Source organism: Takifugu flavidus, chromosome 2 (genome assembly GCF_003711565.1).
Source record: "Takifugu flavidus isolate HTHZ2018 chromosome 2, ASM371156v2, whole genome shotgun sequence".
Lineage (NCBI taxonomy): Eukaryota > Metazoa > Chordata > Actinopteri > Tetraodontiformes > Tetraodontidae > Takifugu > Takifugu flavidus.
Genome location: NC_079521.1, coordinates 14,916,505 through 14,942,555, shown reverse-complemented (window position 1 = coordinate 14,942,555; position 26,051 = coordinate 14,916,505). Strand labels below are relative to the sequence as shown.

Here is a 26,051-nt window from a genome sequence, read left to right as displayed (position 1 = left end):
TCTCCTCGTGTGCCGTAAACAGTCTGGACCCGCGCGGGGGCGTGGCTGTCCCCGGGCCCCGCCCACCGTGACGCTACTACCGCTGCGGGACTGACGCTGTTTCAATCCGCTCCACTCTCAACCAGGCGCAGCAGCAGCCCCCAGAGGAGCGCGGACGGAGGCATGATCGCTGTCCACAGAGCATAGATGTGCAAAACCCCTGGAATATCCGTGCGCTGGAGAGGCCAGAACCGACCACCCTGGAGGACTGTCTTTGTCTGATCGTCAAAAGGGAAAGCGCCGCGGGGAAAGTATGGCGGTAGAAGAGGAAGGTCTGCGGATTTTCCAGAGCGTTAAAATAAAAATAGGTAAGAAGGAAAATAACCCCCCCCCCCCCCCAAACCCCCTCTCGTCTGAGCGCTTCGACGGACGGCTGCGTGTTAACGGGCCGAGCAGGCAGGCTGGCGGTGCGGGCTGGAGGTTGGAGAGCGTCCCGTCTTCTCACCGCTGTTGTTTATAATTCAAATCACACGTTTTTTAACCCTCCCTTCTTCCCTTCAGCGCAAAGCCGGCGAACCGCAAGCTGTAAAATTATGAACGCCAAAAACGGACAAAGTCGACACATCGGAAGTCTTGTGGGGAAATTGTGGGAATTTGGCAGCTGGCTTAAGAAACCAGTGTCAGAATTTGAATTATGGGGTAATCCGAACAGGCTGAGCGTATGAACGCCTCCACAGCTGCACGGATCCAGATGACTCCTTCCCTTTTTCAGGATCGAGTTTAATTACTTAAACCTTTATTACACCGGAATCGCAGCTACCCATTCATATAATAACCCCCCCTCTCTCTCTCAGCCCCACCCCCCCCCCCCCCAAACCCCCTCTCGTCTGAGCGCTTCGACGGACGGCTGCGTGTTAACGGGCCGAGCAGGCAGGCTGGCGGTGCGGGCTGGAGGTTGGAGAGCGTCCCGTCTTCTCACCGCTGTTGTTTATAATTCAAATCACACGTTTTTTAACCCTACCTTCTTCCCTTCAGCGCAAAGCCGGCGAACCGCAAGCTGTAAAATTATGAACGCCAAAAACGGACAAAGTCGACACATCGGAAGTCTTGTGGGGAAATTGTGGGAATTTGGCAGCTGGCTTAAGAAACCAGTGTCAGAATTTGAATTATGGGGTAATCCGAACAGGCTGAGCGTATGAACGCCTCCACAGCTGCACGGATCCAGATGACTCCTTCCCTTTTTCAGGATCGAGTTTAATTACTTAAACCTTTATTACACCGGAATCGCAGCTACCCATTCATATAATAACCCCCCCTCTCTCTCAGCCCCACCCCCCGAAAAATAGCTTTATGCCAACTGTCTAGCTATTGATTGCTAGCCCAGATTTCTATATTTAGATATGTAGCTGGTCTCTTGTGGCCACTTGGTTTGTATCAAGCATGTGGAGCACTCTTGTGAATGGAGCCATGAGGAGGCTTAGAGCAATTTGCATTACAGGTTTCAACAGAGAAGAAGAGTGTAGCTGCCATTCAAGAGCCTTCAATTCTATCAATAATCATCCAAAAGCCAATCATTATGTGATGAGGGATGGCTCAAGCTACAAAGCCTCTAACTGGGAGCTGACTTAATGCCATTTAATGCGATTTATCAGCCCTTTTTGTCCACACAATCTCACCTGTCTGGCTGTTTTTGAACTTTTGCCCTTAAAAAAACCCCACTCAATTACCTTCTTGTGCCCCAACTCTTGTCAGTTTGAGACTTCCTCCTCTCATTCTCTTTGACATCTGGCACCTTATTCATCCGGGCGGTGCTATCTGGTTTGTTTTGTTTCCAAACATGTGATAGAAGGGCTGTGCAGGGGGGGACAACAAACACACCAACAAGCCGTGGGGGCCGGCGGACAGTGCCAACCTGCACAGCATACAATAAGGCTGCAGCGGGCCTTTTTTGGTAGGGTAGGGTGCATACTTTAATCTCTTTACCTGCTATTCAAAGCGGCTGCACCGTCCTCGGCGAACAGTCGGAGAGAGCTCTGCTGATTTGAATTTTCAAATATTCTGTTCCCTGTGGGATGACTCACGCCGGTATCAAAGATCTGGTTAGATTGTTGCACTTTGTGAATGAATGTTCAGCCGGTTGACTGAAAGCTGAATGACTGATTCACCAACACTTTCATTCAGTGACGAAATATCAACACTGAACACTGAAATTCGCCGTAAAACACACAAAACCTAAGTGTACGCTAATTAGATGAAACGTAGCAGGAATTCAGCTGAGTGGTGTCAAATGAAGGGAAAATTACAACCAGTGAAAACAATATAAGCATATTACTTTATGAATAGAGTTATTACAGCTCTAATAATGTGTGAAACATGTACAGGTCAAAAACCTTTCGGGGGTTCCGCTTATTCTAACCAGATATAAGAGCCTGTACGTCAGGTATCACTATATATGCCCGTGCCCGTTGTGCATCCTGTGCGCTGTGGTGTGCACCACGTGCATATGCTCTAGTGTTGGGCTATCGCACACACACACACACACACACACACACACACACACACATCTTTAGCCCTAATTAATCATTTGTCCCCGTCTTTTGCCAAATGCGCTTCCAGTATAATTGTGATTTCAGGGTTTCCAGAGCAAAACTCAACATCTCTTCACTTGTATTTAGCGGGATGCTCCGTTTTTAAAGCTGACATTGGCTCCGATGCTCGCTGCAGTCATTTGTGAATTGCATGAAAGCCACAATAAATACTTCTTAACTTGTGAGTCTAGCACCTCTGATGCCCAGTCAGAAGGATCATGTACCGCACGTCATTTTCAACTCGGCTTTTGAACTTCACGTCGCTCCCTGAGGACAGCCGAGATGATAATGTTTCGTTACCTAGCAGTGGTCTCTCTCCGTGTCAGTCTGTTCCCCACAGAGCTCCTCTCTAGGTAATTTCTATGTAATCCTTGCATCACCTTGTTGTTATCATAGTGTTGTACATGTGCACGGGGCTGTGACAGTCTGATTCAACAATCCAAAGCCTTTATTGTCTTATGCACAATAGATAGTTCCGCGGCTGTACAGTGGAATTTATTTCCTCTACTACAAATGCCGCTAAGGGACTACATAGTATTAGAAACAGTAAAAACAGATGTGAAAGTGTAATAGGGGCAATGTGGTGGCAGAAAATGAAATGCTGTTGCAGGATTTGGTGAAATATGTTCGCAAACCTCTGCGCAGTCTTCCATCTGTGCAAGGTTGTTCATGCGGGTGGGTGGTGTTGGGTGGCTGTCAGGAGAGTGTAGACTGGAGGATGACTCACAGCTGAAATCCTAATGCACATTTGTTCAAGAGACAGGAAGATGACTTATTGTTCTGGTGATGACTCCGCTCGGTTTCCTGAAGGAACGTGTCGGATTTTTTCGTAAAAATCAGACGGGGCTACTGTGTTCAAACGCAGGAAACAGGAAGCTACCCTCGTTTCTCTTCCTGAATGGCTGGACTAGACTACAAAAGGATTGTGTTGTTTCCTGCGTGGCAACAGGCTAATGCAAAGCAGATGTAGGGAGAGACAGAGCGGAGGGACAGAGGTAGCGTCTCGCATGCGCCTTGTCAGTCAGTGACCGGGACCGGGGCAAATATGCGGGTGGGAACTCTCAGTGGCGCAGCAGGAGTTTGGGGACTGGTGCTGATTAACAGTAAACGTGTGTTCAAAAAAAAAAAAAGTCACGGCGAGTACAGAAAAAACACAGCGGAATACCGGTAATTTACCACATATTCAGGAGTTTTTATGTGACTTCCTGTTTTGTTTGCGTTACGCATAATGGACGCGGAGGCATAATGGATGTCACCACACAAGCAGATGAGAAAACAGGTCTCTGATTAAATCTCATCAGGGGTTGTTCAGTATACAAGGCTGAGATTTCATAGCAACGTCGCACCATCAGGGTGATTATAGAGCAGTGAATTCAATCACAGAGGTGTCGTAGAAGGTCACAGGTGCCTGACGGCATCAGAAGTAGGCAGTAACAGAGTGGAGAAGAGCGAAAGAGCAAGCTGCTGTGACTATTTTGGTAAGTATGACCCAATATTAGGAAGTCTAAATGATGCATCAGCTGACCGCTAAGTCTGGGAACCTCTACTGGAACAGGCTAACAATGTGCAGAAATGATGCAAGGTCTGGGAGCTACTTAAAATACAAGCAGAGGGTGAGGTCCCCTGAAATATAACCCAAACGGCTGTCAAACATGGGAACCGTATACAGGCGACTTCCCCTTTTCCCTCCCTGATTCGTCTTCAGAGCTGTGGCTCTGAAGATTGTTAACAGTTTCCATAAATCTCGATTCTTCTTTTTCAGTGAATAACAATGTGCGAGAGACAACAATGTGCGACTAATGTGACGGTATCTCTGGTTGCCAGTCTGAATTACAGTACTTGTTTAAAGCCACTGCTTGATTGTTTCCACGAAAAGTGAGTTGACAAAACCTAAATGGGTTTTTAAGTATTTAATCATTGGCTATAGCTGGAGCTAGAAGAAATACTAGATTACATATTGTGTGGAGGAGTTAAATTGTTGGAGGTCTTTCAAACAGGAGTGGGTGGTTGATTCCAGTCTTGAGAGCCCCTGAGCACCCCCCACCCCTTCCTCTGACAGCTGGCCAACAGAGGTTCCCAAACTTCCTCCTGTCCAGACTGAATACGAGACACGGAGTGACGGGGAGAGGGGAGGGAAGGAATGTTTAGAACACTCCGTGAAAAAGGACTCCTCCACTTCCATTTGGTGAAAGTGTGTTGATAAAAACAAAAACACTGATATTCAGCTGGAGGTGCTGCATAGTTTTAACCATAAAGGGCAGCTCTTGGGGCAGAAGGGGGGGGTAGTTTGCTGTAAACATGCGTGTTGACTGTTTAGACGCACCGTGTTGAGTTCCAGGCTGGTGCAAAGATCACGGTTGGCTGCTGTCACTCTCCCTGCACTCATTAATGCGCCCTCTAACAGAAAACAGTACTAGGAATAAAGAGGATGTATTGCCGTAGGCCCAGCATGCAGGGCCAGCAGGGGTAAATAAAGGGCCGCGGAGCGCCACTCCTTCAGGATGTCCTTCAGATGCCCCATGGGAGCGGCTGACTTGATCCTGTTCCTATAAGTTGACCTCTAACTCCTGACAATGTCACGGTGAGAAAACTAAACCTGCAGGTAAAGAGAGAAACGCCACCTTGAAGATTTCATCAGAAAACAGTCGCTTTATTTAAAAATTAGATAGATTTAATAAGAAACACGTTCTGCAATATTAATGCAGACTCCGCAGCCCTTCGTGCGTGTGATTTGTGATTGTGTATCATTGTCGCACCCAAGTTTTCCATCGAGGCTGACAGATGTGATTGAACATTAGCTCCACGCGGAGTTCAGTAACAGAGCGCTGGTTTATTACGGATGGCGGTGTGAAGAGAAACCAGACTTTAACTGGGAACTGGCTTGTTGTTCTACGCCGTCCCTCCCCGCGCCCCTCCAACAACTGTTGTGGTTGCGAGAAAAACGTCAGCACGGAGCAGCTCAGCTGGTTTCACTGTGTTGGGGGGAGGGGAAGGGGGGTGGGTGGGTGGTTGATGGGATGTGTTGCTGCAGCTGCTGGAGTGAGCGTTACGTTACTGAAACATCTCACTGCTGGTTTTGCATATAGACGTAACTCTTGATCAAACTCTTGGATGGTTGTTAGCTAAATGGATTCCTGGTGACTCATTGTACTGAGGTCTTTTCTTCAGGAGCCCGGAAGAAAGGGATTTTTGGGGCAGATGTCATTGCAGTTACTTAACTGAGTTAACCAGTTAGCTGTCGAATCGAAGCGCTTGAACAACAAAAAGCAAAAGGACGAGTAGGACAAGTAGTTCCAGTGGCTCGAGGTGGGGAGGTAAAACCTACCTCCATGCTAATGGAGCTGGCTTAAGCCACATCAAAACATCGTATTATCCTGTTTTATTTTTCCTCTGATGGAAAAGATTAACGCAACTGTTTGGTGTGAGCAGTTACAGCTTATGTTCTAGGATCTGGTATTCAAAAATTCAAAAAATTGGCCTGACCCCATGGGAAACGATGACAAGTCACGTGAGAAAGGGGCCTCGAATGGAGTTCTTATGATCCCAATTAAATTTGCTTTTCTCATATTAGAATAAACCCCAGCGCCCGGTCGTTGTAGACAGACGCTGTGACGTATTTTCTGTGACTAAAATCTGAATGCTGCATGTGTTTGAGACTTCAGATGGCACTCACACTCAGGGGATAACTGGGTAGTTCGCTGTTTTTAAACCACGTTTTGGATCCAGCTGAAATTCCTTTCTCCTCATCTCATTTCCTGTAGTTCAAGTTTTCTATCTGAGTGACTCTCTCTCTCTCTCTCTCTCAGAACCCCCCCCTCTCCCTCTCTCTTTTCAAAATCTATGTTTTGTAGGCTAGCTGCTTGAGCACAGAGCCACTCACCCCTGTTTATCCCCCCGATTGCGCTCACGTCAGAGCAGATTGGAATAATAAGTGGAGCGGCGCCGAGCTAACTGCGCCGTGCTAACTTTACGTGTGAGTGCGGTCATTGTGGAGTCGTCGGCAGAGAAGGAAGAGGAACAAAAGCAGCCCATTGGCTGTGTAATTTACTTTGCCTTGCTCCCTTCTGCTCTGTTCTTCTCATGTGCCTTTCTCCTGGGTTTATCCGCTTTTGTTGGTTCTCGCTGGCGTTTGGGTGTTTTGTCATCATTATTTCTCAGCAGATCTGTTCATTGTCCCCATGTTTGTGCACACGCATACACTCACACACACACACACACACGTGCCAAGAAGCGTGTCTTTCAGCTGTGTGTTCCGCTCAGATACTAGGACGAGATATTCTCCAAGGGCAGCTGCATGATGAAAAGAGAAGGCTGCTGTTGTGGCTGCCGTTGTTGTTTCTCCGGTGGTTGTTGTCGTCATTTATTTTATTTTCTGCTTACTTTAAGAGATAAAATGCATCCCCATGGAGGAAACAAACCAGAGCGAGATGCAAAATAGGCGAGTCACCAGAAATAGAATGAAATTGAATTATGTTAAATCTAATTCTGGAAGCAAATATGTAAGACAGCCCAACACACAGATGGAGGGAAAAAAAAGAGAAAGTAGGGACTCAGAGGAGGAAACAGCGGCGAAGACAGCGGGATAAAGAAGAATGTAAGCCAGAAGGGCTGACAATAAGGATTACTGTGTGGTTTTATGAAGATTTTAATCTAAGGAGCTGAGCGGTGGCCCTCTGAAAAGGCTTCCTCCGTAACATGTTCACCCATCCAATGCACGTACTTACACGTGTCCACAACCCAAACATTGTGAATACACAGAAGCAACAACATCTCAAAACCACTGAGCCTGACTGTGCATCTAAACATGTTGCGCTGTTAATGACATTTATGCTGTGTATCATTGCACTTGCATGTGGTTTGTGGAGGAGTTTTTGGGTGTTTCCACATCTGAAACTCATAACTGATGTTGATGTTTCGCGCCTTGTTTTTGTTTTATGTGTGCGTACGTTTGTTCTTGCTCATCGGGTAAAGATTGCAAACTACCAACATATTCCAAAACTTGATGCATTAGATAACTTTGGAATTTTTTTTTCTTGTTTTTCAGCCTGGATTTTGATCAAATTCATTTGGTTTACTAGGACGTTTCGGTTGGTTTGTTGCCTAATGTATAATAGAATGCATTGCTTCGCCTATTAGGTGCATTTTTATAGTGACACACTCCTTGCCGGTGCCTGTCCTCAGACAGAATGCCTCTCATCTCTTGGTCACGTGAAGCTAAAAGGATTAAAGTGTCACAGGATGAGGCCTTATATGACTTTTAATGAATCACTAATGAAATATACAAAATGATTTGAAATACCAACAGATGCTTTCAACCAAAGCCAGAGAGTATCAGATGCTTTGTGATGCTGTCGGTTGTTTTGGTCTGGCGGGGGATGTGAAAGCATCCTTAGATGACTAATACTGGTAGGTAACTGCCCTGTTTATTTCCTGTGTAGAGTTCAGCCTCAACACACAATTCTGTCAGTGACTGGCAACAAAATCTCAGGAAATGAAGGATGCTCTCATCAGGCTGACGGTATTTTTTTCTACCTTTTTGGGACCATTTATGATTTCTGTCGAGCTTTGGTTGTTGTGCTGGATCTGTGAGGACACTGTGATTGGTTAGTATGGAGATGACAGTATAAAGATTTGAAAATACATTATATAACCATGCTTTAAGTCATCTCACCAGCAATGATCGGAGGATTCAGCTTAGCTTCTGCATTCACGGGTCTGTCTGCTTCAGACTGATGAAAATGTAGTGTTTTTGGTTTTTTTTACACCATTTTAAATGGTAGGTATCTTCACTCAAAGGAAAATTTCCAGTTTTCCTCAATTACCACCATTGGAAACCTCCTTAATTGTGAGACCAAATCCAACACACAGATAGAGACCATATATTTATTCACTCTGCATCACTAAAATCATTTCTTTGTGGTATTGATTACAATATTCAAATAAATAGTCTAAAGGTTCCTGTATTTAATGTATTTAGCTATTAGTACATCATTATTGTTTTAGAACATTTACTTTTTATACATCAGACGCAACAGTGAGACACATCTTTTGTGTTTTCTGCTGTATTCAGATCTATTTTTGGTTTTAGGATCCACTTCAAGTCTTTAAAAGAACTGGCACTTGTGCTGAAGTGTAAAAGCTGTAGTAATCTCTTGAGGTTGTGCTTACTGGGCCAACCTGGGTGATGGAATCCAATCAATTGGCCTAACAGGTCCTTATTGGGAACATGAGGATAAAAGAGATATCTGTGGCGATTCAGGGCCCGTACAGCACAGCAAGAGGAATAAATGATAGAAAAGAGTATGGAGATAGACAGGAGATCGGGCCTCATTGCCATGAGGCTAAAACATGAGTTGTGCAGCTAGTGTGGGAATGAATGAATGAATGAATGAGCCATCAGAGGTGCAGACAGGCCGCCCACGGATGGCTCTTATTCACCTCAGTGTCTCAGTCTCATATTAATCCCCCATGCTGAGCTACAGACAAGACGTTAAGATGGAGATGATTCTGTCCAATCATACGATGTCGTGTTCTAAGTTAGCACGTGTTTCCTTTTTTAGAAGGCTCCAGAAGGGGGCCTTGGCATTAAAATTCACCTTTACTGTATCATTAAAGAAGGAACTTCTTTTTCTGTTTGATCTTCTTTGCTCAACTTAATTTGGTTTCCTGCATGCGCTGATTCGGTGCACGCACAGCCTGCTGCAGCCTCCAGACGCGCATACCACATCTGCCATTGAAGGAAATTGGTGGCGATGTGAGCGCAAGTCACAAGCGCACCATTAGCGTAAACACATGAGCCAAAACTAAATTTACAATCAATTTCAGCCAGGTAAAGACGGAGCCTGGTTATTACAGAAGAGACAATATTGTCTCATGTCTGCTTTTTCCACAGGGAAATTTCAGCACCGAACTTTTGTTGACCTGGTCGACGGCCCCCAAACGTGTAAATAACCCCCAGGTTAAAGCCAACATGTTGACAGTGTGTGACTCTTTCTGACTAATGTGTCTGCTCACCTTCCAGCTATGGCTTGTAATATTTTCACAGCCGTAACACGAGCCCGCGCACCTCCAGGCGTGGAGACGCCACGGTGTGTGACAGTGCCGACTGCTCTGCCATCAACCATTCTGATTCTAGAGTTTCTTGACTCCAGCAAGTGATTGATCGAATTTTTCTCTGCCAAAGGTGTTGCGCTGAGTTCACTGTCACCGCTAAAAATACGAGCTTTGGAAATACCGCTGCGGCCAACGTCTGAAAGGCGGCGTCGGATTTCATGCAGGTAGTGGATTGTCACTGGATCGGCCGGTGATGAGCAGCAGTAAACTGACTGTAACTGCAGAGTGTGGAGTTCTGTAGCGAAAGGAAACACAATATACAGCGGCGAGCTCATGCTAGCATGCGAACCGTGGCCTTATAAAAGGAAACGGATTCTTCTTGAGGGACTGGGGCACCACCTGTGTGTGTGTGTGTGTGTGTGTGTGTGTGTGCGCGCGAGCGCATGTGCTTGTCTTGGTGGGTGGTTTAACCACATTCCTCTGAAAGGCAGCGCTATCTGTCACACACTTGCATTAGGAAATCTGTCCCATGCAGATGTTTTGTTTTCATTCACAGGGTTTGACACCACTCACACACACACACACACACACACACGCGTGCCTGCGTGCAACTAATGATTGTTACTATGATTATGCTGTCAGTTGCACAAAAGCTGAAACAGATGTGAGCACCCCAACTGTGTTTGTTTCTATGATTTCATTTCTGTAGGTTGTATTTCTCCTTTGTACTTAAAAACAGTTGAACTCCAGGTGCAGAATATGATTATTAGCCCACAACACTTGCATTGCTTCATTATAGAGCTGTTCCTCTTTTTTCTGTCTCTCACACAGCAACTTCCTTCCTTTTGTACAATGGTTTTAGCCGATTGCAATCAAATGTACAAAATGTGTTGCGTAAAAAACAAAGAAACAAAAATAAGCAACAGTTTTTGCTTTCAGCAGCATTCCTGTCTAATAACTGCTTGCCCTCACCTTCCTGCTGCTCCTTCTCGCTTTTCTCTGTGTAGGAGAGGCAAAAAACATCCCTCCATACCCAGGGCCGAACAGGATGAGGGACTGTTACTGTACCGTCAACCTGGACCAGGAGGAGGTCTTCAGGACCAAGATTGTGGAGAAGTCCCTATGGTGTGTTAGGAGAGATCTCTGCTTAAATGACAATAGATCTGCTCTGCGTCATAATCGAGAGTCTTGTCACCCATTGTTCACAATTATGTAACGTGTAATTGCATAACAATTCACTAGTTATCAGGATGCAGTTGGCTCTTGTAGATTCTTCAGATGGTGACACAGATTAGAATAGTCAGAGTGTCACAACTGGTTTCTCTCCAGGTTCCTCCTCCAGTCCAAAAACACGCACATTAGGGCAATTGGAGACTCTAAATTTCACGCTTAGGAAGAGACAATGGTGTGTGTGACCTGTGATGGGCTGATGACCCGTCCAGGGTGTATTCCTGTCTCTCAATTATGGGCTGCCGGGAGAGAATCCAGCAGAATCCGGGAAGACAGATGGATTCTAATGACAAACAGAGACAGTGTAATGTTGCAATAAGTCACGCCATCATCATGTTTGTGGTTAAAACTGTCAGATTGTGTGAGCGGCCATTTATGACTTCTCTGCACAGCCCCTTTTATGGTGAGGACTTCTACTGTGAGATCCCACGGAGCTTCAGGCATCTGTCATTCTACATCTTTGACAGGGACGTCTTCAGGAGGGACTCCAGTATTGGTGAGTGGACTCCTGCACCCCCTTATCAAGTTGTGTTATTTACATTTCTGCATTGGAGCAAAGAGCAGTGCAAACAACAGAAAACAACAACTAAAGATCACTTCTATAATGTCTTATTTCGATGGCACCAAAGACCTTATTTGAGCTAAGGCTAAGGTGGCTACTGGCAGCAGGCCAAAGCTAACCAAAGCTATCTGGAGCTGTTTGACGTAGCAGTGTGTGAGCAGTGCACAGGTTTCCAGGTCTCGGCCCAGATCTGCAGCGAGGACGCACTTTTAAAACCACCTGCTGCGACAGCATCTGCACAGCTTCAGCCGCAGCCAATAGGAAAATGAAACTCGAAATCGTTATTCTGAGAATGCCCTCCTTTTTTTGGGCTCATGTGCGGATATTCACGTCGATTTCTGTCAAATTGCAACTGCGATGATTAATTAAAAACTGTAGAAGTGGTTAAAACTCCATTGACTCAGTTTGTGTGAAAGTTAGATGTAAATTTTCCATGGGCGTTACAGTGTGCGAACGTGTGTGTGTGTGTGTGTGTGTGTGTGTGTGTAACCACAAACTGAAAAACCTTTCTCAGGGTGTGATTTGTTTTCTTCGGGCCTGTCACCGCTCTGCATGTGGGCGGGTGATTATGGGTGTTGTCAAAAGAAAGTTTCAAGGTAAAAATCCGGGATCATTTCCAGGCCAACAGCTATGCTGTGTGTGAGTATTATAGCACCTGGTGCTGCTGTTGTCATGTTGACATTAGACGGGCAGCGTGCAATTAATAAAACGTTATTTTACACGAAGAACAAATCCTGTAAGAAGCTTCTTTTGTGTGTCATTGTGTGTATGTTTGTGTGTGCAGGCAAGGTTGCAGTAAAGAAAGAGGACCTACAGAAATATCATGGGAAAGACACCTGGTTTCAGCTACAACCTGTCAGTGCTGACTCAGAGGTGCAGGTGAGCAGGAAAGCCTACACGTTCACGCAAACGCACACTCTCGTAAAATCGAAACGCCGGCTTCCTCAAGCTCATGTTTTCCCATAAAATCAAGAAAAAAAAAACCCATTTAGTGAAAAAAAAAAGTTACCAAAGCTTCTTACACACTCACATATTGCACAACTTCGCTGCAACAAAACTTCCTCTTCGCATTCAGACTGACGCCATGACATCATCTCACTTCTCAAGGCCGTATCTTCAAATAGAGACGGGGTTTTTCTGCATTTAAAGGGAGTCCAGGAACACCAGTATTGGGATTCTTAGCTGTTTAACTGATCACAGACTCCCCATCACACCTGAGACTCAACGACCGACCAGGGCTATTTGACATTGGATGACAGACCTTAAGGTCAAATAAGGCCATTTGTGCTCACCAATGCAGGCCTCCCCATCACAGCCTCATGTGCGTCTCCCTTCCCCCGTCCCTATCTCCCCTTCTCCACCTCCTTTACTCTACAGGACACCAGCAGTCGGGGCCCCCTATGTGAGCCACTGCTGCCTGTTCAGGGACTCTGGGCTTCTGTTAAACACCGAGACACAAGCTACACTGTAACAGTCTATAAATGAAGCCGATTGGAATCCGACATCTAAAGAACTGTAAATACATCTTGCCTTGAAGGCCTATGTAAAATACACCGCCGCCTCTTTGACCATCGATGAATCTCAAGGATGCCCGTCTGACCAATCGTAGTTTATTCCGCGCACATCCAGATTCCTCTGTACAACCTTCACGCGTGTTTGTGCCCGCACGCAACCTCCCCGCGCAGCTAGAGACTGTAAACTGGGTAGATATATTATCATATGTAAACAAACACTGTGTGTGAGCTCAACATTTGTCTCTCTTGTCAGCGGGCTTTCAGCAAATCAACAAAATACCAAAAGACTAGATCAAACCTCCATGAACGACAGTGTTTACCTGGATCAATAAACATATTCTTTATGTACAGCGTATTTCGTGAATCACTTGAGCTAAACAACAAGGACTTTGGATGGGACATGGCAATGAGACCTAATGGGAGCTCAGTTGCCTTCACTGACATACTGTAAATAATGGATACTGTTTGGAGCTGTCGCCCCACATACATCCAGTGTATAGGCAACACTTCTGCTATGCATGCTCGGCCACATATGAGCGAGCGGGACGCTTCAGCATCAGCGGTAACATCTGCAGACAGATGGGCGTGTGTAGCCCAGGAGCAGGGATCTAAAACAGAGACGCATTCTTCCGAGGAGCCGGGGAGAGGAAGGATGTGTGAGAGAGTGACAGACAAGAGAGAAGGCGAGGGAGATGGATCTAATGAAGTGGGAAGATACAGTGTCTCCCTTCTCCTTTCAATAGAGGCCACATTGTTTGGACGGCACGCCCGCGTATGAGCACGCGCTTTTGTTCCCTCCGCGCGAGAGTCGGACGCCTCTCGAGTTTTCACGCTGATGCTGGTAATTAACGGATTCTCCGTGGCAGCTATGCTGTCATTATGTCATTAATCCAATCACTTCAGAGGGGGAATAGCGTTCGCTGGCACTCGGGCCTCCGGTTATTTTTGTGGAACGTCAGTTTTTAATGGAAGGGTTCGACCGTATTAGGAACGCTTGTTGTGCCGATTTAAAATTTAACGAGGGAGACTTAGAGGTTTCAGTAAAATCCACGGTGTTTCCTGAAATTGTTATGTTACCCTGTAGGGTAAACAACAGAATTAAAGGGCTTTTTTATGTGCTGAGCTTTGTGGTTGAACTAAATAGACGGCTCCCAAGACTAAAACTGGTTTGGAAAGATAGCGGGTTGGGATTAGCCTACACATTTGCGAGATTGAGCTTCGTGCCCAGGAACACGCAAATAGGTCAGAAATTTGTTCTTTTTTTTTTTTTTACACGCCTCACCTGCTTGTCCGAATCCAAAAGCGTGTCTCCATCTGTGTCTCGCAGGGAAAAGTGCACCTGGAGCTGCGTCTGAGTGAAGTCATCACAGACAGCGGAGTCATCAACCACAAACTAGCCACACGGTGAGGCAGCACGGCCGCGGACGTCGTGGGAGGTTTTGCCTTTAACCTAAGCACCGATTCCTTCGGAGAGAGCGCACAGGGCCGCTAAAACTGACCACACGCAATCTTAATCTTAGAAGTAGCACAAAAATGGGACAGACGACATCAGCAGCAGCAACAGCCGCTGGATCATCCCGTCCACAGCCTTTAACTGGCCACGTGGCAGTTTTGTCGATAGCGAATGTGTTTCGGAATGTGCGAAAGGATCACCCACGTCCCGGGGTGGCGGCTGCACACACACACACACACACACACACACACACACACACACACACACACACACACACCGCCAACAGTGCACATGATGTCCACACTTCACTCGCGCACAGATACGGTGATGCTTTTGCGGGTGGGGATTTCTCTGGTGTGTGTGTGTGTGTGTTTGTGTGTGTCCAGCTCTTCTTCTCAGTGCAGCTGTGAAGCCTCTCTATAAGCCAGTGTGGCTGTGTTCCCAGAGTGCATCGTGGGTAAGGCGCTTAGAGTGGGAGGTCATCTATTCACATTTCTCTAGGAAACCGTGCGTGTGAAGGAAACAAAGGGGGAGATGCATCGTTTGATTGTCCGATGATAAAGATGCAGCGATGGTTCAGGCTGTTCCACATGCTAGTAATCTAATGTGTGCTTTATAACCAAAGACAGTGTCGTTGTTGTGTCAGGATGGCCGAGCGGTCTAAGGCGCCAGACTCAAGGATCAACTCCTTCCGGTGTTACGGGGCTTCTGGTCTCCCAATGGAGGCGTGGGTTCGAATCCCACTTCTGACACTATCCTTTTATTCAATTTCGCTGCGGGGATGAATAAAGTAACCTTGAATTACACAATGCTTTGCAGTGTTGGCTCAGACTGGGTTGCTAATGTTTCCGTCACCTTTGTATATGTTGAAATGATTCAAAGATCCTCAGGTTCTTGTTTGATGTAATGGAATTCAATTGTAATTATTTGAAGCGGCGCACCCTGTAATGTCATTATCACTCCTCCTGGATGCAGTTTCTCTCCTTGTTTGCTTGATATTGTGGCATGAATGTGAACCCGAGCGGAAAACTGAGTAATGTCTGAATCGGTGCTCAGCAGCCCTGTCTGTTAGGTCACGGCGGTGATGAGAGGAAAAAATAGACAGAGAGGCCTCGCTATTAGGACATACAGGGGTTATATAAACAAGCTTATTGGACAGGAAGTGCTCTGGCATTAGTGACGCTTAACCCAGCCCACTCCTTAGTCCTTCTCGGGAACCAGCCTGCATGTGTGTGTGAGTGGTGGGGGCGTGTGTGTGTCAGCGGGATGGGGCAAGCCACCGTTTATGTGTCATTTCAGCTGCGAGCCAACCGGGAATCTGCTGCGTAATTCATTATCATATGGTGTGAATAGGGTTGCATCACGGATACGCACAGGAAGTGATTCGCCCTTTCCTGTTTGGGACTAATCCCCTTACTGTATGATGTCATCGGAAAGGAAGGGATTAGGACATACTAGATAGATAGATAGATAGATAGATAGATAGATAGATAGATAGATAGATAGGTAGGTAGGTAGGTAGGTAGGTAGGTAGGTAGGTAGGTAGGTAGGTAGGTAGGTTAAAGGTTAGAATTTAGGTGACTGTCAAGGAAAGGAGCTGAGGGATGTATTATATCTATCATAAAGGTAGCAGTAGAATGCTGTTTGTGTTTGTATGGGCGCGTCATTATGTGTGTGTGTCTCCCCAGAGTGTTGGAGTGTCAAGGTCTCCCGATCGTCAATGGCCAATGCGATCCCTACGCTGCCGTCTCTTTGCTGGGGCCTTCAAGGTCAGGTCCCTCCCATGATTGGTTTTCGCTTGCTTAACTGACCAGGTCCAGCGGTTTATTGCACAGATGCACCAGCTTTACGTTGCTCCGCTGTTCTGCTTTTCACAGGTCGGATGCAAAGAAGACCAAGGTGAAACGGAAAACCAACAATCCTCAGTTTGAAGAGGTTTTCTATTTTGAGGTATTTCTATTTTCTTCTCTTTGTACCGCTGATGGAGAGATTTGCCCAGTCCTTTCTGTCTGCTCCCACCTGTAATTCAACCATTAGGCAAAGGCCTGAAGGATTCTTAGCCCTTTTTAAGTTTGCAAATCCACTCGCTCAACCAGGAATAACCCACTCCTGTATCTCTTTTAGGTCTTGACTAAAAGAGGTAGCATCCCAAGATTATTTCTATATTTAAAAGTTCTCTCAGCTGAAAGGACAGATTAGTCTTTGGGTGTTCAGGTGTACTTCAACAGAAACTGCTCTGCTGTTTGCAAACGTATGTAAATATTAGATGTTGGTGGTAGTTGAATGCCAGCCGTTCAGTTTCTCATCTATTTCTCTGCAGTCTTTGGATATTTCGCACCTTTTGTAAGAAATAAGTTGTGAGAAAAGTCAGACGTTTAATAAACTTTTAATCAATTCTTTACATTTGGTTATTTGCTGACAGCTTTTCGTCTGTTTTAAGTTATCAACATGGGTGTAATCTTTTATTGTTAAATGAAATGCTTGATTTAAAAATGCATTAAAACAATGAAATTTCATGTCCTCTTACTAAAATGCTATTTAGCATGTTTTTTCTTCTATATTTTCATACATGCACACTGAAAAATTGTCTTCACCACCAAAACTAGTTCTTTTCAGATAAAAAAGTGAATCACAAGAGAATTGGCATCTTTTTATATGGTTTCTGTGATGTTCTTCACACACGCACGCCGTTCCATTTCTCTTAGCGCTGCCGGTTCTTGCGTCCCTCCTCCTTCTGTCCATCCTGCTGCAGCGCTGGAGGACAGCAGGACAAGAGTCTGATTGATTCGGACGAACCGCTGAAACAATCAAGCCCATTGATTTCCATATGACAAAACTGTCTCATTTATTCCCCACTGTCACATGAGTCGGGCCCTGCATACCAGGCTGATTTCTGCCCTTCGGTCCCCTTTGAGGGTCCATGCCCACAGGCACAAACAGGCCCATCCATCATGTTTATGGAGTTACATTTTCCCCTCTTTAGCGCTGAATCTGACAGCTAGCTTTTGCCGTTAGCGCTCGGCTGCTTTGGTCAAAGTGAAAATCAAAAGAAGTAGAATAAAAGTGAAGAGTCTCCGTAGCTACGATGAGAAAATCAAAAATGACTTTTGAACACAGGATGTGTCTTTTGCTTCCGTTTCCAGGTGACGCGGCCGTTAAGCTACACAAAGAGGCAGTTTGATGTTGAAGAAGAGGATGTGGACAAGCTCACACTGAGGTGAGCAGCGTGTCTGCAGATCAGGTGTTCTGGTTTCCTTCATGATTCTACATGATTTAGGCCCATTCTCTTTTCTCAGGGTGGACCTGTGGAACGCCAGCAACTTGAAGTTTGGCGACGAGTTCCTGGGAGGGGTGCGTGTCCCTCTCCGGGTCTTGGGTCAGGCTGGGGTTCACGACGCCTGGTAAGAGCAGCCTGGTTGTCATATCACACGCGTGGGTCTTGAACCATCCTCATTTGGGTCTTGAACCATCAGTGCTTTGCTTTTTGCTTTATTTTCAGAATTGCAGTATCAAATATCAATATTGTCTTTAGTAGTAAAGCAGTTAAATGGTAATCACTAATCACTAATACTCAACTGGACAGAGAGACCAACTCTTTATTATTTCACACTATTAAATATGCAAATAATAGTTTCTATCACTTTTTATTCAGATTTAATGATGAATGATTAACACATGAAAAAAATCAATTGATTGAACTTACTAGAATTTGAATTTTAGCTTTTACACCAGAAAAATTGTGATTTACACCTGTCCGTTAATTTTAACAACTGCCTATTTGTGTCTTTTTGTCCACCGTGGGCTTCTGTAGAAACTACGAGCTATGAAATGAGCACGTGTTCACACGTGTTTTCTTTTACAGGTACTTTCTGCAGCCCCGGGAGAACGGCGGGAAGTCAGTGAAGGTGGAAGAGCTTGGCTCTCTGCGCCTGAACATAGTTTACACAGAGGACCATGTTTTCCCCTCTGAACATTATACCCCCCTCAGAGATCTGCTGCTGCACTCGGCCGACGTCGGGGTATGTGCAAATTCTGCCCTCGCTTTGGCCGCGAGCAGCCTCCTGGAATCTTTTGCTCCATGTCTGCTCCTCTCCCGGCAGCCCGTGTCGGCTTCCACGGCTCACATCCTCGGGGAGGTGTGCCGGGAGAAACAAGAAGCCGCTATTCCGCTTGTGCGTCTGTTTCTCCACTACGGCAAGATAGTGCCTTTCATCAGCGCCATTGCTCACGCGGAGATCAACCGCACGCAGTGAGTGTGTCCGGAAACCGCTTATCAGCCGCCGCTTAGCGCCTAGCGGTGACGGATGCTAAGATTCGTAATCAAAACAACGCCGCGTCGGCTCTAACTCAGTCTTTGAGTAATCACACACGTCTCCCTCCGCCGCGTAGGGATCCGAACACCATTTTCCGAGGAAACTCGCTGACCTCCAAGTGCATTGATGAGACGATGAAACTGGCGGGGATGCACTATCTGCAGGTCACGCTCAAGCCCATCATAGATGAGGTACGTCACCGCGGACCCACTTAGCTCCAATGACTCCGCCGCACCTGGATGTTTCTGTAATCTTGCGACTCTCCGCAGATCTGCACAGAACACAAACCCTGTGAAATCGACCCGGTCAAGCTGAAAGAGTCGGAGAACCTGGACACAAACAGGGTAAGAGGAGATGGTCTGGTGGTGTGATGATGTGTGTGTGGGTTCTTTGTGGTGACGGGGTTAACCGCGGTACTCCGCTCTGCTTCAGGAGAACCTGCGTCACTACGTGGACCACATCTTCAGCGTCATCACTACCTCTGGTGTCCGCTGTCCCACCGTCATGTGCGACATCTTCTTCTCTTTGAGGGAGTCTGCTGCCACCCGTTTCCAAGGTAACACACTTTTTGAAAAAACTACTTAGCATATCCTGGTGGTAACGTATTGTTTACCGCCCCCTGTTGTTGGATGTGGGGAACTGCAGCAGCAGGAATGAATCGCCTCTACTCTCTGAAGATGTTTTAATTTTATAGTTTATTCATGTGAAAGTGGCCACAAGTTTATCACAGCGTAGACCTTTTAAACTGTGGTTAATGTCTTGCAAATAAGGAAACTAATTTGTATTTAATTCAGAACTCAAGTGCTTAAGTCTCTGTTTGTTTATTTTTGTGTAGTGGATCCGGACGTCCGCTTCACAGCCGTGAGCAGTTTTATTTTTCTGCGGTTCTTCGCTCCGGCCATCCTCTCCCCCAATTTGTTCCACCTTCGGCCACATCACCCAGTGAGTCGCATTTTCAAAACAAACACTCACAACATATGGAAAAAGGGTTTGTCCATACATGTCCATAAATTTGTCCTCCAGGATCCCGCCACCTCTCGAACCCTCACTCTCATCTCCAAGACCATCCAGACGCTGGGAAGCCTCGCCAAATCTAGATCGGCATGTTGTTTTTTCTTCTTCTTCTTCTTCGTCTTCTTCTTCATCTTCATCTTCTTCTGAACTTGTTGACATTTCTCTCCTTTTAGGCCAATTTTAAAGAGTCTTACATGGCTGCGTTCTATGACTACTTCAATGAGAAGAAATATGCAGACGCTGTGAAGAATGTGAGTGTTCGGATGGAGCAGTTGGTGAAACTTATTCTAATTTCAGTCAAATAAACCAATTTAGATATTGATATCCACTCTTTCATGCCACAGTTCCTGGACCTCATCTCAACCTCTGGAAAATGGGATCAGAAAAGCATCGAAACCCCCATTATGCTAAAAGAAGGGTAGGGAAGACAATGATTTTGAACCTTTTACATTATTGGAAAGATCCTACATCACTTTAAGATGTTTAAAATGTCATCTCGTCACGGCAGTGTTGTTCTTGGTGCGATTAATGCCGACCTTGTTTGTATTTTAGCCAGGGTTTATTCGACAGAGCCCTAATCTGAGTTCATAGCATGTAGGCTAAGCAAGGCTAACCGACTGCTCTTAGGAGATTTGGAGATGTTGCGTCCAGGTTTCTAATTGAATCAGGATCCAGTCAAATTCTTTTAAACATGTGCACATGTTATTCCTGTGAAGGGATGAAAAGTGTGTAGTTGACAGTGCTTGTTGCATTTCTTCGCTCACCACCCTGGCCTTCTTTTGTTTTTGCTACTCGGGCGTAGGAGTGTAAAGCTCACTATAAAGAGGGTTGATGGGAAAGGGTCTAAAACCTCAAAGGGCAGGTAAGAGCTTTGCTATATAAAGGCTTTGCCCTCGTGACCCTATGTATGTGTGTGCACCTTAATCCCCTTCCCTAAAAAGAGCCAAACGTCTTTTCCCGACATCAGCATCACGCATTATGTAGATGCTGTCGCACTTTTCTTTATATCAGGCCTGTACATCAGCAACATATCAATCTCCTCCACTGGGGTTTTTCTGCTGTCCAGAGACACATATACAGGCTGTAATGGTATAAATTTAAGTGTGAACCATATAGCCTGCCTAGGAAGCATCGCCCGTGCTGGTAGCCCTCGTCTTTCCAGACATGCTTGGTGTGATGGTGACAGCAAGGGGTTGGTTACTGTACAAACATTTCTGGGATGTCGTCTGACCCTGTGTACCCTGACCCGTTTCTAACGCTCCAGGCACGTCCGAACGCAGCACGTTGTCGGAAATTAGTTACGTAGTTTCTCATGTGGGAGCTTAGGGACGTTGGTGTTTAAAATAACCCCGGTGCTTTACATTCCATCCTTTCCTGTGGTCCTTAACTTTTTAAACAGCCACATCCTGGTGCTTCAGGTGTTTTCCCACATCTGGCATCTCAGAGTATTTTCCTCTGAGATGCCAACAAACGAGCCAACGTTTGTAAAGGTCAACCTTTTGCACCGGCAAAAAAAACAACAATAAATATCCACTCCTTCCCTGCAGCTGACACCGACAGCAAGCCTTTCTAAGATTTTAGTCTGGTGACATGATAATATAACTTTGATGTGTAAATAAACATGGACTGTTCAAGGTGATAGTTGTTAGGAACAGCAACCTTACAGACCTATTTCTTCTCGAAGCTCATAGATTTAAATCCTAAATATTTGTCACATGTGCAGCGGTTGGTGAGCAGAAGGCGAGCAAGTTCCCAGTAGAATGATCAGCACCAGCGCCTGTGTGTTTTTGGAGGATGCCTTATCACTATCATTAATCGCATTGTCTTTTCTCAGGTTCATGATCAAGAGAGCACAAGGGAGAAACCGCTTTGGCATGAAGAATTTCAAGAAGCGATGGTTTCGCCTGACCAACCACGAGTTTACCTACCACAAAACCAAAGGTGAGGGAAACCACACAGTCCTCAGCAGTGAAAATACAATTTTATGGTTTTTTTAAAAAAAAAATCATCATTTTTTCCTTTACTTCCAGGAGAGGGCCCTCTATGCAGCATCCCCATTGAAAACATTCTGGCTGTGGAGAGGCTGGAGGAAGAGTCATTCAGGATGAAAAATGTGAGCCTCCGCAAGTTCGCGACCCCTAACATTTTGCCTCCAGTCCGCGTTTACACCCGCGAGAGCAGAGACAGCTCCCTCACACCTGTTCTCCCTCCTCTACCAGATGTTCCAGGTCATTCAACCGGAGCGAGCGCTCTACATCCAGGCCAACAACTGTGTGGAGGCCCGCGACTGGATTGACATCCTGACCAAAGTCAGCCAGTGCAACCGCAAACGATTAAGCACCTACCATCCCTCAGCCTACCTCAACGGCCACTGGCTCTGCTGCAAGATGTCTGCAGACACAGAACCAGGCTGCACGCCCTGCACCGGGTAGGAGGGTTGGTCAACAAGCGTCCAGCGTCACACACTCGTCCTCCTGTCTGCTCTCATTCGTGCTTTCATGTCTGTTTCAGCGGTCTGCCAGCAAACATTCAGCTGGACATCGATGGAGACAGAGAGACTGAGAGGATTTATTCCCTCTTCAGCGCATACATGACCAAACTGATAAAGATGCAAGGTCGGACTTCAGCCTGAAGGCTTTCCCAGAACGCGTGTGCACGATACCATGACTGCTGTGTTTACATATGTTGTTCCACTCCCTGTTTTCCATCCCAGAGGCCTGTGGAAGTAAATCTGTGTACGACGGGCCCGAGCAGGAGGAGTATTCCAGCTTCGTCATCGATGACCCCCAGGAGACCTACAAAACCCTGAAACTGATCGTTTCAGCTGTGCAGACCTTGGAGCAGCAGCACACCAAGTACAAACGTGACAAGTTTAAAAAGACAAAGATCGGCAGCCAGTAAGTTTACGTGTGTGTTTGTCTTGTCTCTGTGTGTGAGAGAGTGTGTGAATACAAGCATTATTGTAAAACTGGTTTTATGCGTTTTACTCATTAACGCCAGCAGGGGGCGCTGCCACACCGCCCACGATTATTCTATAACGCGATAGTGATCTTTGCAATTTTGATTATCAAATCATATATTTAAGCTCTCTATAGTTTTGTTACATTAGCTTGGAATAGTTTATTCGCTAATTTTGCTGAGCGACCAGCAACACGTTGGAAAGCAAGTGTGTTCCCGTCTACATACATGTTCCTGCCGACTGTCAAACACCTCCCATGTCTTTCTTTATTTTCAGGGAACATCCAATAGGAGACAAGAGTTTCCAGTGCTACATCCGCCAGCAGTCTGAGAACTCCACTTACTCCATCTAAGCATGGCCCCTCTGTCCTGCTTCTCAGATGCCCAAAACCAGCATATCTTTTTTTTACTGCACAGAAATCCACCCTAACAAAGCTCGGTGTCTGTTTTTCTTTGTAATACAAAGTTTGTATCACTTCATTTTTAATCTAAGGTAGCATCTATGCTTAAAGGCACCGCCCCTGCCCCCCAATCTCGCCTGACTGGCTGTTTTATGAGTCAGAACCAGGCTGAGCTACGTAGATGGACTTTGGATCTGGACCGCTCCAGATTTCACACACCTCACATCAGCAAGGAACATATGGGAGAACATTTGTGCAAGGAACAAGGGAAACGAATGAAGAGGCAAATCACGCCCTACTTCTTCCTCGTCTCCTGTCGGCGATGTGTCAGAGAGAACAAGCAAATGTTTTCACTGGACAATTTAGACAGTGACCGAAATGCACTTTAAAGGCCTCCAAATCTACGGATGAACAAGCCTCGCAGCACACGTTTCTTTGTTCTCCTCGTCTTTTTTAAAGGCTTATTTTATCTGTTTCTTTTGTATTTGGTTATTTGTAAGTCGGTAAAATGATCCACTATATTTCAAAGTTAGAAAAGAGGAACTGTTGCAGTCTTCCCCCCCCTTCAAAATCTCTCCCCTTCTTCTTCTTTTTCATGTTTGCGTTTAGATCGGCCCTCAGCCTCCACAGCAAGGCTGTGCGCTTTAAAGACAGGCAGGGAGGGAACGTCGGGGGACCAAGCACAGCGGACGGTAGCTCGCGTTGTCGATCAAAGTTTCGTTTCTCAGCCTCACCTTCGCTCTGCCCAAACAGGTTCGCGCGCTTCTAATCAAACCTTGTGGATGGTTGCGTGAATTTCATATCCGCCCCTTTATGAAAGGATGGCTGTTTTTAATTCTTTTTAAGCTGTTTGAATGAATGTTGAACAGTCTGTTTACTAAGAATGGCGCATTAATATTGACTACCACAGTTAAATGTTATAGACAAGGTCAACGCCACTGTATAGATTAAATCCAGGCCTTTCTTCCATCATTTGACGACTATAATTTGTCTAAATCAAAACAACGCCGCGTCGGTGTTGGAGCTTCGTTTATGCAGATTTGCAAGAAAAACAATGAATCTCCTGGATTAATGTAAAAGCCTGTTCAACATCCCTTCAAACCGATCCGAAAAGCATATGAAGACAAGTCAAAGCGCCTGTTTCAGGACATTTTTATTTCTTCATCTTCGGTCATATTTGACGGTGAAATGGATGGTGTGTGTTACTAGCGTTGCCCCGTCCGTCGGCTGCCTGTGTGGACATTTAGTTGTGTCTTATTTCGGCACCTCTGTGCCCCTTTACTCTAAAACCTGTTTATGTATATTCCTCTGCTTTGAACTTTACCTGTTGACCCCCCCCCCCCCCAGAATCTGTTGAAGGTACAGGATATCGTCGTGAACTAGTCGTGTCCATCCTCAGTAGCGTCCACCTTTATCCACACGTACGCTCACCAAACCGGTGCATGTGTAGTATAGTTGTCGTCACGGCGATGGTATGGTCATTTTTGTGCATCCAGGTCATTTTGCAAACATTCTTTTGGTACTTTATGAAAGTTAAGTACTTCTTGATTTGACTTGGGCGATTCCAGGATCCCCACCAGTGCCAGTCACCACTTTTGTACAATTTTTTTTTTTTTTTTTTGGAAAAACAAACAAACAAAAAAAAAAATCATCGAGATGTCTTTTTTATATGTCACAACCTACGAATCTTACACTGTCTTGAAACAGTCAAGCGATTATTCCGGCATCTTTTGTCCTGAATGTGTTGGTCCGGAACGAGGACGGTCCTCCACAACTTGACTCTTTTCTAACACAGTGTTGTCGTGCAGAAATCTCGCTGTGTGTGAAGTGAATGACTGAGGCGCGTGTGTAGGTGTGGTTGTGTTTGTAGGTGTGTGACTGATAGGATGGGTTATATTGCCAATTTGATTAATCCAGTGTTACAGGTCAGAAATAGCAGAATCCCCTGTGTTTTTCTTTTGTTTTTATTTCAAATTCACTGCCTGTAATCGTCTGGTCTAATCTTTCTCTGTCCTCTTGCATAGAACCACTGTTCCATTTGAAGGAACCTTTGCCAATTTATTATCTCCAAATGTTTCATGGGTGTACTGTAGCACAGTCACATTGTTAAAAATCAAGAGAGCAGCATTGCTTTGACCTCTGACCTCTGGTAAGTGTTTGATTCTGACATGTACTAACTCTTCTCAGGGTCACAACGCTGTTTTGTTTTTTTCCCTCAAGCTTTTTCTCTCAGCAACCATATTTTTCATCACGTTCATTCAAACGTTCCCAGAAGCATCAGCTGAGTTGGAAGACAGACACCAGTTACAGTAACTGGAGTCCCGATGGTGGAACCATTTATGCAATAACAGTGTTTCAGCATATCTCAACGACTCCCCCCTGACACACACAGACATGGATAAATCCGTTTGATTATCACAAATTAACAGTCCGTACCCTAATATTCAGCAGTAAAATGCCTCTGCAGATAGAAAATATAAAGGGAGAACAGTGTATTTTGTACAAATATTTTAAAAGTATTGAACTAAGCCTGATATATGTTTGTGTACATAAAATGCTTGAATGGTGAAAATGTGATGTGTTTTTTTCCCCTGAATAACTAAATGAAACCAATATTAATGCAAATGCCCGTGTGAGTGTCTCCTCTGTTCCTCCTGCCCCCGAGTTTTGCATCAGGAGCAAACCTTTAGTTTGAGTTTTTTAATTCTAGATTCCTACCAAAGGTTTATATCAAAATAATTCTACATATGTAAATCTCTTCATTTACTCCCTTTTGGGACATCTTTATTTAAAAAATAGTTCAATATGATTTAAAATGGATTTTAATATAAATGGATATGCACTATATTTCCTATTACATGTTATTTCTTAAAGCAATTTTCAAACAAAAAAAGCTTTTAAATCATAAATGTTACTTTTAGATATTTCTGAATTGACTACTAGAGTTTAAGACAGGATAATTAAAATATTATTCATCAACGTGGCA

The 26,051-nt window shown here is 45.3% G+C and overlaps 1 protein-coding gene and 1 non-coding gene across 3 annotated transcripts; both read left to right on the top strand.

Moving 5' to 3' along the window:
• Nucleotides 1–94: 94 nt before the first annotated feature.
• rasa3 (RAS p21 protein activator 3) lies at nucleotides 95–25,690 on the top strand. Of its 2 annotated transcripts, XM_057013478.1 has the most exons (24): nucleotides 96–347; nucleotides 10,628–10,745; nucleotides 11,243–11,346; nucleotides 12,197–12,291; nucleotides 14,254–14,330; nucleotides 16,068–16,148; nucleotides 16,257–16,329; nucleotides 17,523–17,596; nucleotides 17,676–17,780; nucleotides 18,242–18,398; nucleotides 18,480–18,628; nucleotides 18,769–18,883; nucleotides 18,962–19,036; nucleotides 19,125–19,248; nucleotides 19,528–19,634; nucleotides 19,716–19,793; nucleotides 19,880–19,957; nucleotides 20,051–20,124; nucleotides 21,541–21,647; nucleotides 21,737–21,819; nucleotides 21,926–22,134; nucleotides 22,218–22,321; nucleotides 22,420–22,603; nucleotides 22,942–25,690. In XM_057013478.1, the coding sequence occupies exons 1-24, from the start codon at nucleotides 293–295 to the stop codon at nucleotides 23,015–23,017; spliced, it is 2,502 nt and encodes an 833-aa protein (XP_056869458.1). In that variant the 5' UTR covers nucleotides 96–292; the 3' UTR covers nucleotides 23,018–25,690. The 2 variants fall into 2 exon arrangements, with proteins under 2 accessions (XP_056869449.1, XP_056869458.1); XM_057013469.1 differs by having other exon boundaries at nucleotides 95–347; nucleotides 18,242–18,628.
• On the top strand, nucleotides 15,021–15,131 carry trnal-caa (transfer RNA leucine (anticodon CAA)). The gene is made up of 2 exons: nucleotides 15,021–15,058; nucleotides 15,086–15,131. It is a non-coding gene; the product is annotated as a tRNA-Leu (tRNA).
• Nucleotides 25,691–26,051: the final 361 nt, after the last annotated feature.

Bases quoted from the DNA above. Each gene is read 5' to 3' on its own strand.
- rasa3 (XM_057013469.1), top strand. From the start codon at position 293: ATGGCGGTAGAAGAGGAAGGTCTGCGGATTTTCCAGAGCGTTAAAATA. The intron at 19,794-19,879 runs GCATGTTGTTTT...CTCTCCTTTTAG, and splicing joins GCCTCGCCAAATCTAGATCG to GCCAATTTTAAAGAGTCTTA. The intron at 22,135-22,217 runs GTAGGAGGGTTG...TGTCTGTTTCAG, and splicing joins GGCTGCACGCCCTGCACCGG to CGGTCTGCCAGCAAACATTC.